Source organism: Pterocles gutturalis, unplaced genomic scaffold, assembly GCF_000699245.1.
Source record: "Pterocles gutturalis isolate BGI_N339 unplaced genomic scaffold, ASM69924v1 scaffold32358, whole genome shotgun sequence".
NCBI classification, from domain to species: Eukaryota; Metazoa; Chordata; class Aves; order Pterocliformes; family Pteroclidae; genus Pterocles; species Pterocles gutturalis.
Genome location: NW_010126911.1, coordinates 231 through 12,906, shown reverse-complemented (window position 1 = coordinate 12,906; position 12,676 = coordinate 231). Strand labels below are relative to the sequence as shown.

General features: G+C 39.1%; 1 protein-coding gene across 1 annotated transcript in view; it reads right to left on the bottom strand.

Annotated features, from left to right (window-relative positions):
* The window catches only part of LOC104465902 (lipid phosphate phosphohydrolase 1-like), a gene marked incomplete at both ends in the record, with an annotated part of 37,658 nt that extends 25,611 nt beyond the window's left edge, over positions 1-12,047 (bottom strand). The window contains one exon of the mRNA XM_010079126.1: positions 11,883-12,047. Within this exon, the coding sequence (XP_010077428.1) occupies positions 11,883-12,047 (165 nt within the window). The remainder of the gene's footprint in view (positions 1-11,882) is intronic.
* Between the last annotated feature and the right edge of the window lie 629 nt (positions 12,048-12,676).

Sequence of the window (12,676 nt, the reverse complement as noted above, 5' to 3'; positions counted from 1 at the left end):
GAGTAAGAGAGAAAGAAAGAACAAAAAAAGATACCAAACAAGCAGTAAGAAAACTCTTAGGGAAGAGAAGAGAAACACTAAATTACAAAGTCAGGATTTACAAGAAGGAAAAAATAAAGAAAAAGACCTATGATTCTTTTCAATCCTCTTAGCCCTTTAGCCTCCATCCATTAATTCCTCCAGACGAAGCCTGACCCTTGGGCTTATCACGAATGAGACATACTGTGGTTTCACCAATGATTTGCTATGGATTTTGTTCTTCACACCACAAAGTGACTGCTTAAAAAACAGTCCCAGAAGAAAAAATAACAAACTAATGGCTCCTAAGGCAAAAATTTCCGTGACCTCTGACGAATGACACACAGCTTTGTTCCACAACCAAGTAGTTATGGGCTTATCAGAGTGCCCATGCATCGCAACAAAGCCCATTGCAAAGAATGGGGTATCTTCTGTACTGTTATGGTTATAAAATCAATAATATGCAAAATCTCTCTCCCCTCTGAAAGTGGCAGGAAAAAAAAAACACTGTTGTTGTGAAGAGGGGTTGTTTCCAATTCCATGCCAGCAGGACTACAACTACCCCAACTCTGGAAGCTGTCCAAGCACACCAACAAAGCAGAAGGAGGACAGCAGGATGGGCTAAGAGCCAAACCAGTGCCTCACCAGAACACTGAACCATTCAGACACCAGCCAGCACAGACCCCTAGAAGTGGACTCTGCAGAACAGTGCAAAAACAGCCTTTCCTCCCAGGAAGAAAATCCCTCTCCCTTTCTAACAGTGAAAAACACTGCAGCCCAGACCTCATTTCTGCCCTCCCCTTATGTTGGTATTGTGACAGCATATCACGATATATCATCAGTTGTTCAGTATTTACCCAACTCATGCAAGGGAGGAGGCAGAAGCAGTGCGCAGTCACGGTGAGAGAACGACTTGTCAACGTAATGCCGTGGTGTGTTTCCAAGACCATTTATTCTATAAAGTACATATGGAATGAAAACTTCATCCTTTGCCCTGCACACATACTAGCACCAAGATTCAAGACTGTATATTTGAGAAAAGTGTGTTTTTCAGATCTCCAGAACTGGAGAATGAGGCACACACATTTAAGAGTCTCTTATTTAGTTCTTTAGACAAGGTAGCTTTAATCATCACAGTAAAGCGGCTGCTCACAAATTTAAGTTCAGCCTAGAAAAACCTATCACAGCTTCAGCACACTGCCACAAATACTTGCAATCACAGTTATGTGGTGTCACTGACACCATGTCACCAGGCATCATCCTTTACAAAGGCCTGCTCTATGAATAATGGCATCATGGTAGCTTACTCCTCATTTCCTCCTATCTACACCTGAATGTTTCAGCTTCTCAAGGTGGGAGATAATTTTCAGAGTGCTGGGGTTATTCAGGTGGTTTGGGGTTTAGTTTTTTGTTTGGGTTTTTTATGTAATTACCTGTTGCTAAATCAGAAACGGAAAGCAATGGTATGTGAATCATGGGAATTAAGTCCCTCAGGCAGTGACAGGCTGTGCTTTTCCATGCAAAGAGAAGCTGCTTGAAGTGTGTGATCACCCTTCAGCAATATTGAGATTATGATTTAATTATAATCAATCTGTAATTGCTTGCAGCACCTTGCTATATCAAGATCATGTAAACAAAATACCAAACAACTCAAAGTTTGTTTTTGTTTTGCTTTTTAAGCACCTAAGAACCAACTAAATTATTAAAATGCCTTCTCTTTCATAATTTCTTTCCACCTCTTACTCTATCTGAAATCAACCCCACTTTGCTCATTAAGAAATAATTTCCTGAAGTCAAACAGCAAAATTTAGGTAAGACAGTATGATTCTTAGGAGTTCTAGGTATCTACCTAGTTTGAAGTAACAATTAATTGGAAGAGCTAGGCTTTGAAATACAATACTGCTAAAAAAGTTTACATAGTAAACTCCCTGAAGTGTTTCTTCAGTTTCCCCCAACTGTATAACAGATTTTAAAAGTAATTCCACCAGTCTTTTCTTGTCTTACTGCTGTTCTCAGCACCATTCAATGCTAGAAGAAGATGTGCTCCATGAAAGCTTGAGATAAAAGTTTTAATATCTAAAAAACAGATTACACTAAAATTGATCAGATTGACTCCACACTGTTAAACTGAAAACTGGAAGTCACAGAACTACAACACTTGTAATTTACTTTTCACTCAATCCAAGGCAGTTATTAGCCTGAAAAAAACACTCCAGTACTGGCTTCCGCTGTCTTTTTGGCTAAATTACTCAGCAATGTCAATACCTATTCCCTCAGAACATGCTCCATACAGCAGGTTTAACTTAGTTTTTTCAAACACGCGTGGATTGGCTTCACCATTAACTGTGGGGGGGAAGTAGAAGTCAAACCCAGAAGGGCAGCAACTCCTACTGTTTCTGGCAAGTGAAGCCATTAAGAAAAACTCACAATACTTAGGGGGCTTGATCTGTTTTAAATCAATCAGCAAAGTTTAGTTTTTTGGGATTTTAAGTTTGTTTTTCAAAAACAAACTAAATTTACAAAATCAAATCCAAGTTATTTCAAACATATAACTTAAGTACTTTCTGCAGTGCAAGTCTCTCGCCCTCAAAGACAATGCAGGGACAGGGAAAAACACAGTTTGTCTTTTTCATTAGTACAAGCAGGACAAGCAAACAGAAGAACTGGCATAAGTGAATAAAGATGAAAAGGCTCTTACTAGACTAAGTACAACAGTAGGGTTTTCCCTGTATTTGTGACAGACATTACTTTTTCACCCTGAGAGATACCATAATTTCAGGAGACAGGAGTAAGTTTTTGCATCACAGTAGCAATTTCCTAAGTATGAAACCTGCCGGCACAGGAGGACTGGATATGACTGAAGATACCAGATTCCATTTGTCTTCATAATGGTACCACTACCATTAGCGTTAAGGTCTTTAACTTCCCAGATACAACTCAAGAACAAATTTTAATGGTGGTATAGGAGGCAATGCACTTCTTTGCCAGAAGATCTATCCACATGAAAGTCTAAAGCAGTGTCTCAAGGAAAAGGAACAAAGATTCAGCAGCAGATCACTGGAGAGAAAAAAATCCTCCTCATCTGGCATGGTCATGTGTTGCCACAGTAAGTTAAAAGAACAGCCCTGCTTTTTCTACAAATATCCATCTTCCTCCTAAGCAAGCTACAATATCCAAGGGCAAAGTTTGGCACATTAAAAAGGAGGATTAGTAAAAATTACTTGGGCTCAGCTTTACATAAAAGTAGAAAAAAATGGGGAGGTTTTTTTTCAAGTACTCCTTTTAAGGAAGGAATGGAGATGGCAGAGGGTTAAAGGCTCTCTACTGAATACTTCCCATGTGACAATACCAAAAAGCATCCCTGATGTATACTTCATTTTCCAAGTCAATTGCAACACAGTGAAGAAACTGCCTAAAGCAAAGATGACAACAGGTATGCTAACAGGAATTATAAGGTTGGGAAGAGGTTACCAGTAATCTCAAGGATGAAGCCAGCAAGTTAGTGTTATGCAGTGCACATTCCAACATCATTAATGAATAACTAGTAGATGCACTGCTGACAGAGCTGGCAGTTCTTTGATACAGTGGAAGATCAAGGTCAGCCAGCTTTGCCTGCAAAACAACTCTTAAAAACCAAAGCAAGAGAACAGATGGAATTTGTGCAGTAATGAGTTCAGTCATGCACTTGGAGGTTAAACAACTGATGAACTGGGAGCTCATCAGTTCAAAATATGAGCGGAAAATAATTTCTGCTTTTTATGGTTCTTATACGTCAACATACTAGTGCGGACGTTAGAGAAGACTTTCCAAAGGCATTAACACCTTTAGTCTCCTGAAAAGAATTTATTCTGAAACTGCATCAATCAGAATTTGCAAACATTTGGTTTCAATTCATCTGTCTTATATTAAGTCAGAGAAGGACTGATAAGGCACATTCCTCATTATCTCAAAATCTAAAAAAGTTGAGTTTTGTAGTTTAGCAGAAGGTTAAGGGGTGTAAATTAGCTCATTGCACAGGCAGTAGATATCAGAAAAGAAAAAAAAGCAATACTGATCCAACAACAACCAAGATTTAAATAGCCATAAGCACAGGTGGGAATTAAAGATATTAATAGCGAGTTCTGTCACTCAAAAAATACAGATGAGTTCTGGCCTTTTAAAGTTTGATAGCATGAAGGTGCACTGGGCATCGGTGTCCCCTAAAGCCTTATAATCCTGGGGGTCAGACGTACCAGGCCATCAAAACCACACAGCCCATCAGACTCGGTTGTCCCTTTCCTCCACCCGGCTGGAGGCAGGACCCCTCAAATGCTGGTCATAGTATTAATTACTGATTAATGGGTTCATGTGGTGATAACAGGAGCATAGGTCTCAGTCTCATTTTGGTTACTCACCCATTATGAATACGAATCAGTTGTTCTTCTCATAAGAGTGGGAGTAAAGTCAACCACTCTGAAAGCTGGTTTTGCCGTAAAATTAAGTAAGGTCGAGAGGCCTCTGAAACAGCCTTTCAGAGTACAGAGGCAGAAACACCAGGCAGCTCAACTGATAAAACTAAATGTTATTAAACAATTAAAGCACACTTGTCCAATAGTTTGACTCATACAGACTCTTGGATTAGATTTCCTCACAAGCTGAAGTTATTTCTGACTGATTATGTTGGGGTTTTTCCCATAAATATCCTGTATAACAGAGGTCTATTTCTTTTCAAGTTTCTCATCTTGATTAGGTTTCTTCACTGTTACCAGGCATGAAGTTGATCTCTCCTAAGAACTAAAATCTGATCATTACAACCCCGACGAAAAGAGAGAACACCACATTACACACTGCCCTTGAGTTGTCCTTCCCACGCTCCTCGGGAAGGACATCACTTGACATTTATCCACGCTGCATTTCACCAGCCACATTACTGCCCTCTTTTGCTCCAAGTACCCTACTTTGCTGCCTCACTGCACACACTTCCTCCAGGGCATGCGTGACTACACGGAACAGGGCAGACTCCGGCAGAGCTCTACTTGGTACCTTCCTCCCTGGGGAAAGCCAAGGAGCACGTACTCCTCCAGTCCACTTCTCACATTTCACTGAATTTTACATTTATCGATTCTTTATCTAAACCGATGACTATTTAGTGTTTTAAGATTTTTCAAGTAATCACTTGAATGTACAGATTTAAACAATGAAAAAAAAAAAGTAAATGCTGCCTTTAGCCGGAGTACTCCATTCTCCTGATGTATTAAAGGGATTAGGAAGAGAATAGATGCAATTGACACCAGGAAGCAGTGGATAAGTTTCAGACAAAATAGCTTTAAACATCCGTGCTTAAGCAGGGGGTAGCAAATCTTTCTCCACAGTTTAGAAACAAAACAAATTTAAAATATTTTGCTGTCTTTTCTCCCAGCACTTCAAGAAAAGCCACCACCACTTCTATCCTGTTATCTAGTGCCGACTTCATTAGTGCAGCTTTAAACCAGAAGTGACATGTAGCCTTCTTATTAAAAAGCATAAGTAGTATTTTTGAGGTTTTAAGTCCCCTTTACACCACAAATTAAGATAGAAAGCACAAGTTCACATTTCCCATTATATGTTCTGAAGATTTCACTACTAATGACATCAGTGAAAACTTCCATAGCATTCATTTGTACAACACTAGAAACCCTGCCTGGAAAAACACATATTTTGTGAAAGCTTGGTTAAAACTTTTGAGTTGAATGTTACTCCACATAACTGCTCACACTCTGTGAGGGTTGTTACACTATCATACAGCTCCTTCGTGATTAAATTAGACGTTGGCTTCTCCTCACTACCAGAATAACACTACCTTCCATTTCTTAAAAGGAGCTTCAGAGTTCAGGAGAGCACCTAGCAAGCAATATGCTTAAACTGTCACTCCACAGTTCACCAAGATCAACTGCTGCATTTTGCCATTCAGCTTTCTCCAGAAAAGACGGGTAAAAAAACCCCATCTCTCTGCATGAGCATTTTACTGCTCAAGGTAGAACAGAAAGAGGTACAATGGGGTGAGCCAGAGGAAGGGAAACAGAAGAGGCAGCACAAAAAGGAACTCTCCTCTTCTTTCACTTACTTTCCCCATTGCCCAGCTCTGGTTTCTGGTGCAGTCCCTTCCCTTTTTCACCAGCCTTTTGAGTCTCTGGTGTTAAGTCCTGGACATCAACAGCAAGTTATTAGCAACTAGGTATGAGACTCGAGGCAATGAAAAATCTATGCTACACACTGGGGTTTATTTTGCTTAAATTCAAAGACTTTAAATATTTAAAGTTGCAACTCCCTTCTCCCTACATTTCTCCCTATTCCATTTTACCCTTTCATATACTGTACTAAGCAATACCTTCAAAAACAACTCCAAACCACTGTGACCACTTGGCCTTCTCACAGGTATGACCAAGCTTCACTCAGCATTTTAGAAGCCCTGGTCTGGAGCTCCTTCCACTGCCAGGCTGACAAGTGTTTTACTCCATTTCATACACTGTGTTCCTTCTTCATCATTGTATTAACAAACATACCTGAAGGACTGAGAAAAGTACAATATCAAGTCCACAGACTTAAGAAGCAAGCAGCTGCAATTTATTTAGTTAAAATGAACTGCATCTATAAGAGTGATTTGTACAAGTATCAAACTGGAGGCAGTGCTCCTCAGATCTTTCCTCACCTGATTTCAAGCCCACCAGAACACCCTCACCATGGACAGGGCAGAAGTGGGGCCAAAGCTGGATTCAGAAGATGCCATTTCTCAGCCTGTCGCCAACAGCACTGATCTCAACCAGGAATTACTCATCAATTCAACCAAAGTGCATCACCCTGCACATTAACCCTTCACATAGAATAAACATGTGTTGTTATTAGTATGCTGGTTTTAAACAGAGTTTGAACAAACACAAATTAGTAGTTTACTCCTCAGAATAAGCTTGGGTTCAGAGATGATACTCATCTGTGGTAGTACAAAATGAACAGTTAGTATCAAGTAGAACTCATGCCAGCTTATGAAGTTCAACAGCACTGCCCAGAAAGATTTACAGTGCCATGAATATAAAAAAAAAAAAAAATAAAACATTACTCTCCTTTTCAGAGTTTACCAGATACGAGGCAAAGTCTTCTTCAGTGCATAATTCTGGTCATTAATACATGACCAGAAACCTCAAAGTTAAAGGATGCTGAAGTCCACTTTAGTGTCAAACAGCAAGTTTAATTTCAATTAGTTGCACAACTATCAGTGAGCCATAAAGCTTTGACACCTCTGCAAAAAAGTACACATCTACCAATCTAACAGTCTTCAACAGGCTTCAATACAGTCCCCTGCTTTATCAGTCTCTACCACAGCAGTAGCTACATTTGTCCCTCCAGAAACATATGAATTAGCCAGTAAGTGCTTATGTTGTTAACCAAAGAGGTGCTTTCAGTACAAGTTCCCCTGCTAAATGTAGTGCATAAAAGACTAGTTTATTTTGGCAGAAAATTAGTCAGTATGTTGCCTCCAAAGTATGATTGTGCTAATCTGTAGGAAGGAAAAGTTACAGTCAGAACATTGACACACATGGCAGGAAACATTTCCAAAAACATTAAGCCCAAGGCCTAATAGGTCAAAGCTGGCACAGGAGCAAGGCTACGCAGGTCCCTTTTGGGAAGGCATCATGATCCTGAAGACATTAGCCTCTGCCAAATCAAACTAGGAATGTTCTGATTTTGTTTTCTGAAGTAGAAGACAATTTAACCTGACCACCTAAATGTCCTCTGGATGTGCTCAAGGTGGAGAAATTAAGTCCTACAGGCCCATAACATTCCTTTTTCTCAAAGAAGTCCCGAACAGCAGAGCTCACGCTAGAAAGTGACTTACTCAAAAATTTGTTTACTACTGAACACCTCTCCTGCCAGGAACATCAGCATTTGAAGTACCTGTTTTAGAAGCCAAAGTTGTGGTGAAATACTCTGTTTCCCAGAAACGCGGTGTGGCACTTTGGCCGAGTTAGAAGAACTGAACTCATGTCCTGTCACAAATCAGTCCATGATACAGGAACTCACCAGTGCTTGTGTCCCTTCAGTTCCTGAACAGAGCAGCCAAGGCAAAGCTTTGGTAGGGAACTACAGAAACCCTGCTCAGAACCTACCTAGCACAGGAGCAGACAAAACTCAGCAGCTATTTATTGAGTTGCTATGTTCTTCTGCTCCTTTGTCGAGAAGAATGCTTCAGAGAGGCCTCCTATGCTCTGTGCTTCTCCTTACCCCAGTTGCACCTACCGTTAGATCTTAAGAGAAGCTGTATGAGCGTCACTGAAGGCAGCAGTTGTTAGAAGCAAGATGACTGGAGAAAGAGAAGATTGATTCGGAGCTGAAGTCACCAGAAAAGACCAACTGAATAACACATACAAATAGGCATGGTTGGACCTCACTGCAAGAGAAAGTCACTGACAGTAACTTGTGATTTATACTTGGAAGAGCTGATCTCATGCAGACAGCTAAAGACCAAAAATGCCAGACCAAGTACATCTCAAGAGATTAATTTCAAAATATTCCTAGAGGTGCCATCCATACACACTACCCCTTAACAAGTCATGGCTTTCACACTATTGAGAACTACTTTCTAAACATCTCTAAAAAGACTTGGCAAGGTAGAATTATCAAAAAGATCTTCTGCGGTTCTTGAAACGTCAGTCATCATGCAGGTATGCTGCTCCAGACACTAACCCTGACATCTTAAGAGTTTCATTTTTCCAGAGCACTGACAAGGCTTGTTTTGACCTTAGGTCTCCAAAAATTCTAATACAAAAATAGTGCTTTCCACACAGACACAGAAACCAGTTTGGGAAATTGAGAAGTATCATACTGTGAAGTAGCACTTGGAAAAGAATAAACATGAGTTTCTTTCCCAGACATTTTATTTCCTGATAAAAGGTGGCAATAGGAAAAGAAAGAGTTCAGAGCTATAAATGGAACTGTGAAATTTAGGAGCAGCCTTTTTCTTTCTTTTTTAAAGAAGATCCCTGAGAGTTTCTTACATGTCTTGCAAATCTTCAAAAAATGTTCTGAAGACAAATCTACGTTGAGGCAGCCTAGGCTCTTTTATGCACAAAGAGACTTCTTAACAATGAAATATCTACACCTTAATGCATTACTGCAGGTTTTGGGGTTTTTTTCCTTTGAAGTTGTTTTATACTCCACTATGGGCCTACCCCAACAACTGAACCAGACGAGACCTTTTATTATCATAGAGCAAGGTGTTCAGGCCATTTCTTACTGCAGTCTGAACACAAGCAAGCTGTTAGTGCAGCAAGAGACACATTGCATAATAATATTATGAGCATTTCTGTTTAGACTGCATCAGGCTTTAGGGACTGAGAACTAAATAACTGGATCAGCAATGCCTACGTTGTTGAAGGCTATGTGGAAAGGCTGCAACCACTCTACTGCTACTCAATTACTCACTTGTTTTTCCCCTCTACATTGCAGATATGATTCCTTTTGCTTCCCTTAGCTTCCTATGACAAGTTCTTCCATTTTGTCATGGGACAAAGCTGAGGTAAAAGTCCTACTTAGGAACAAGTAACCTGTTCAAGGTAGTCTTTGATTAGAGAAGAAAAGTTTGCACAAAAGTGCAATTCATCAACTCTTATTTGCATAGTATTTCACTGAATTTTTACCATCAATTCCTTCATTGAGAAGCCTGTTCCTTTCAGGCAAGTTTTATGTCAGGATAACATTTCACTAAATGTGGGATAATCAGTACTACTGCCCAGTAAGTTTTCATGAGACATCTGTGTCCCTGCTGAGGATACTGACTCTGGAATATACCAGTTCTGAAAACTTGAGCTACCTTGGAAAAACTCTCAAGCCTCCATTGAGTCAGACCAAAACAAAAACCAGTCTGAACGTCAGATTCTTCTATTCCCAGAATGATCAACTTTCACTGTCCCTTCAAATAAAGGCAAGCTTGAAGCCAGAAAGCATTCAACTGGAACCCAACTTTTAACTCAGTGAGTTGTTAGAACCCAGATCTCATCATACTCCCTAGCTGTTCAGTTCATCCTAGCTTTAAGTTTTCAGCAGCCATAAATGATTTTTCACTTCTTGCATTAGGCTAAAGAACTCCCTATATCTAAAACTGAGACTACAAAACCCAGTTACTACTCTATGTAGTTAACATGTTACACACTACAGTGATTCCTTCTTACCAGATTCCTGAAAACCTGTATTACTTTAAAGCTTGTAAAATGTTCAAACCGAAGAACACTGATCTGGATAGCCTGTATTGTTGTTACAGAACTGTAAGTGCTTCAGAATTTATTTTTTTTTAAACCTATCTCAGCATGGAGGCCAGAAGTGATTATTCCAATTACATACTCCAATCCTCTGCACAGACAGTCATTAAAAATTCACTGTGTGAATCCTACAAAAGTATCATAGAAGAAAAATATCAAATAGACTGGAATCACTGACAAGTCAAATTCTAAGTTATAATTTTAGATAGCTTGGCAGTTAAGGTTACAATAGCTGTCCATACCACTCCTTAGATGTTTATACTTTTAAGTAAGTTAGCTGCAAGTTACGTGTTTCTCCACTGCTTTAGAGATAGAAAAAAAAATGCACTCTCAATTGACTTTCTATTACAGGAACAACTTCTTAGAATCTAAAAATGGAAGATAAAAAAATCAAGCAATTCAACAGATTATCTAACTGCAACTGACATGCCTCTTTAGAAGTACAAAATTGCACAGAGCTGTAATTGCCAGTTCACCTGTGCACATTATCAATTCAGGTACATATGAACCCTACAGGAAAAGAAATTTTCCTGAAGTTGTGCTGAAGACATATGTCAGTACATGTCAAAATGACAAATTTCACACTATCTTCCTCAAAAGTTAAACTATACTAACGATAACTGTTTTCTGTTTACTGCATAGGACTAATGCAATCTTTCACAAATAAGCATTTAAGGGAAAAGAAGAGTAGTGCATGTAGATGTTCCACAGATTTCTGTTTACTTGTTTTAAATGACTGCTTCCATCCTTAAACCAGTTTACTTCTTACTGATTAGCTTAGCATATACATCGATCAGAAGACCAAAGACTATGACCACCTCTAATACAGTTCGGTCAACTACTACAGGCAGAAACAACAAGATTCAGTAGTTCCAGGTTCAGAACTCTTCTGAATAGTTAAGTTTTGGTTCTTTGAACCAGCTAAAAACCTTACTAAAAACTTGGATGCAATCAGGCTTAAAATATTGTTAGAAAAACCTACTGAAGAGTTAAATTGTTTTTTTGTAAAAATAATGTGGTCTTGAAAACACTGAGCCTCTTTTCTACAAGCAACTAGATTTTCAGCCTCTGTATCCCATTTTGAAGGGTTTAAATAATCATCACCTGTTTTTAAACCTAACAAGACCCAGACTCCAAATTAGACTTATTTCTGTAGAAAGGTTATGGAAGCAACAATCATCAGTTACAGGTTTGTGCACTCCGCTACAGAGCGGGTTTTAACATTACAAATGTTTAAGTTAGACTAACCCATTCTGAAGAAAAGAAGTATTTATTGCATAGTGTTTTGGAAGCCTGTAGCATTTTTCTCCCCAATGATAATAAAAGCCTAGACTAACTAATACAGTTTAAATCCTCATCTCTGTATTTTTTCTGCTCCTGAAACAAATGAGATTAGTGATACTAGCAGTTAGAGATTAGTTCCAGATTTTCTGTGCAAACAAAAAGTAGCAATGGCACCTTTCACATGCATATGACCATACAGATATGGGATTTTGCCTACATAGACTGTCTTCAACTCCCAGTCCCAGTGCTGAACTCTTGGAAGGCATACATTTTACTCCCATCACCAAAGCTCCCTATATATTAGCTACTTACAGAGCAAATGGGCAGGGTGAACCCCACTGTGTAGAGGACAGTGGATGTGATGGTACTGTCATGGAACGGATACTTGATGCTGTCATCATTACAGAAAAAGCCTCTCTGATACGGTTTTATTTTGGCCAAGTTTAGAACACCAAGGGGCAAGCCAGCTGTTGGGGGAAGCAAAAAAAAAAAAAAAAAAAAAAAAAAAAAAAAAAAAATACATGGGGTTAAAAAAAAAAAAAAAAAAACAAACAACCCATTTTTAAACATGCATGGAAGAAGCTACCAAACATTCAAAACTCAAATTTCCTAAACATCATGCAATGATCACTTCTTACCAAATCTTGTTTATAATTTTTTATCTCCTAGAAGTCTACTTCAGAAAGGACTCTGAGGTTGTCCACCAGATGCGGAAGTGAAGAAAGTACAAAGTTCAAAGTCCTTTCATCAGTAAGGCGAGTTATCACACACTGAACCAAGATTATGCTTAAGAAAAGCACTTGCCACTCACATGATTGAAAAGTTATTGAGGGCATGCTGCCTTTTGTGCGCCCTCTTTCACCACAACCCCACAACAATGCCTTATATCTAAATTTCCAGCCTTATTCTATACACTACAATCTGGTCAGTGTTTACAGAGAACAAGCCAAAATATATACAGATTTTGTCACAGTTAGGGAGTTAAAAGAAATCATGCAAGTAGTTTTCATGCAGGTAAGGGGAACAAGAGAACTGCAGAGACACCAGCAGGAAATCAGAGAATGGTTTGGGTTGGAAGGGATCACCTTAAAGATCATCTAGTTCCC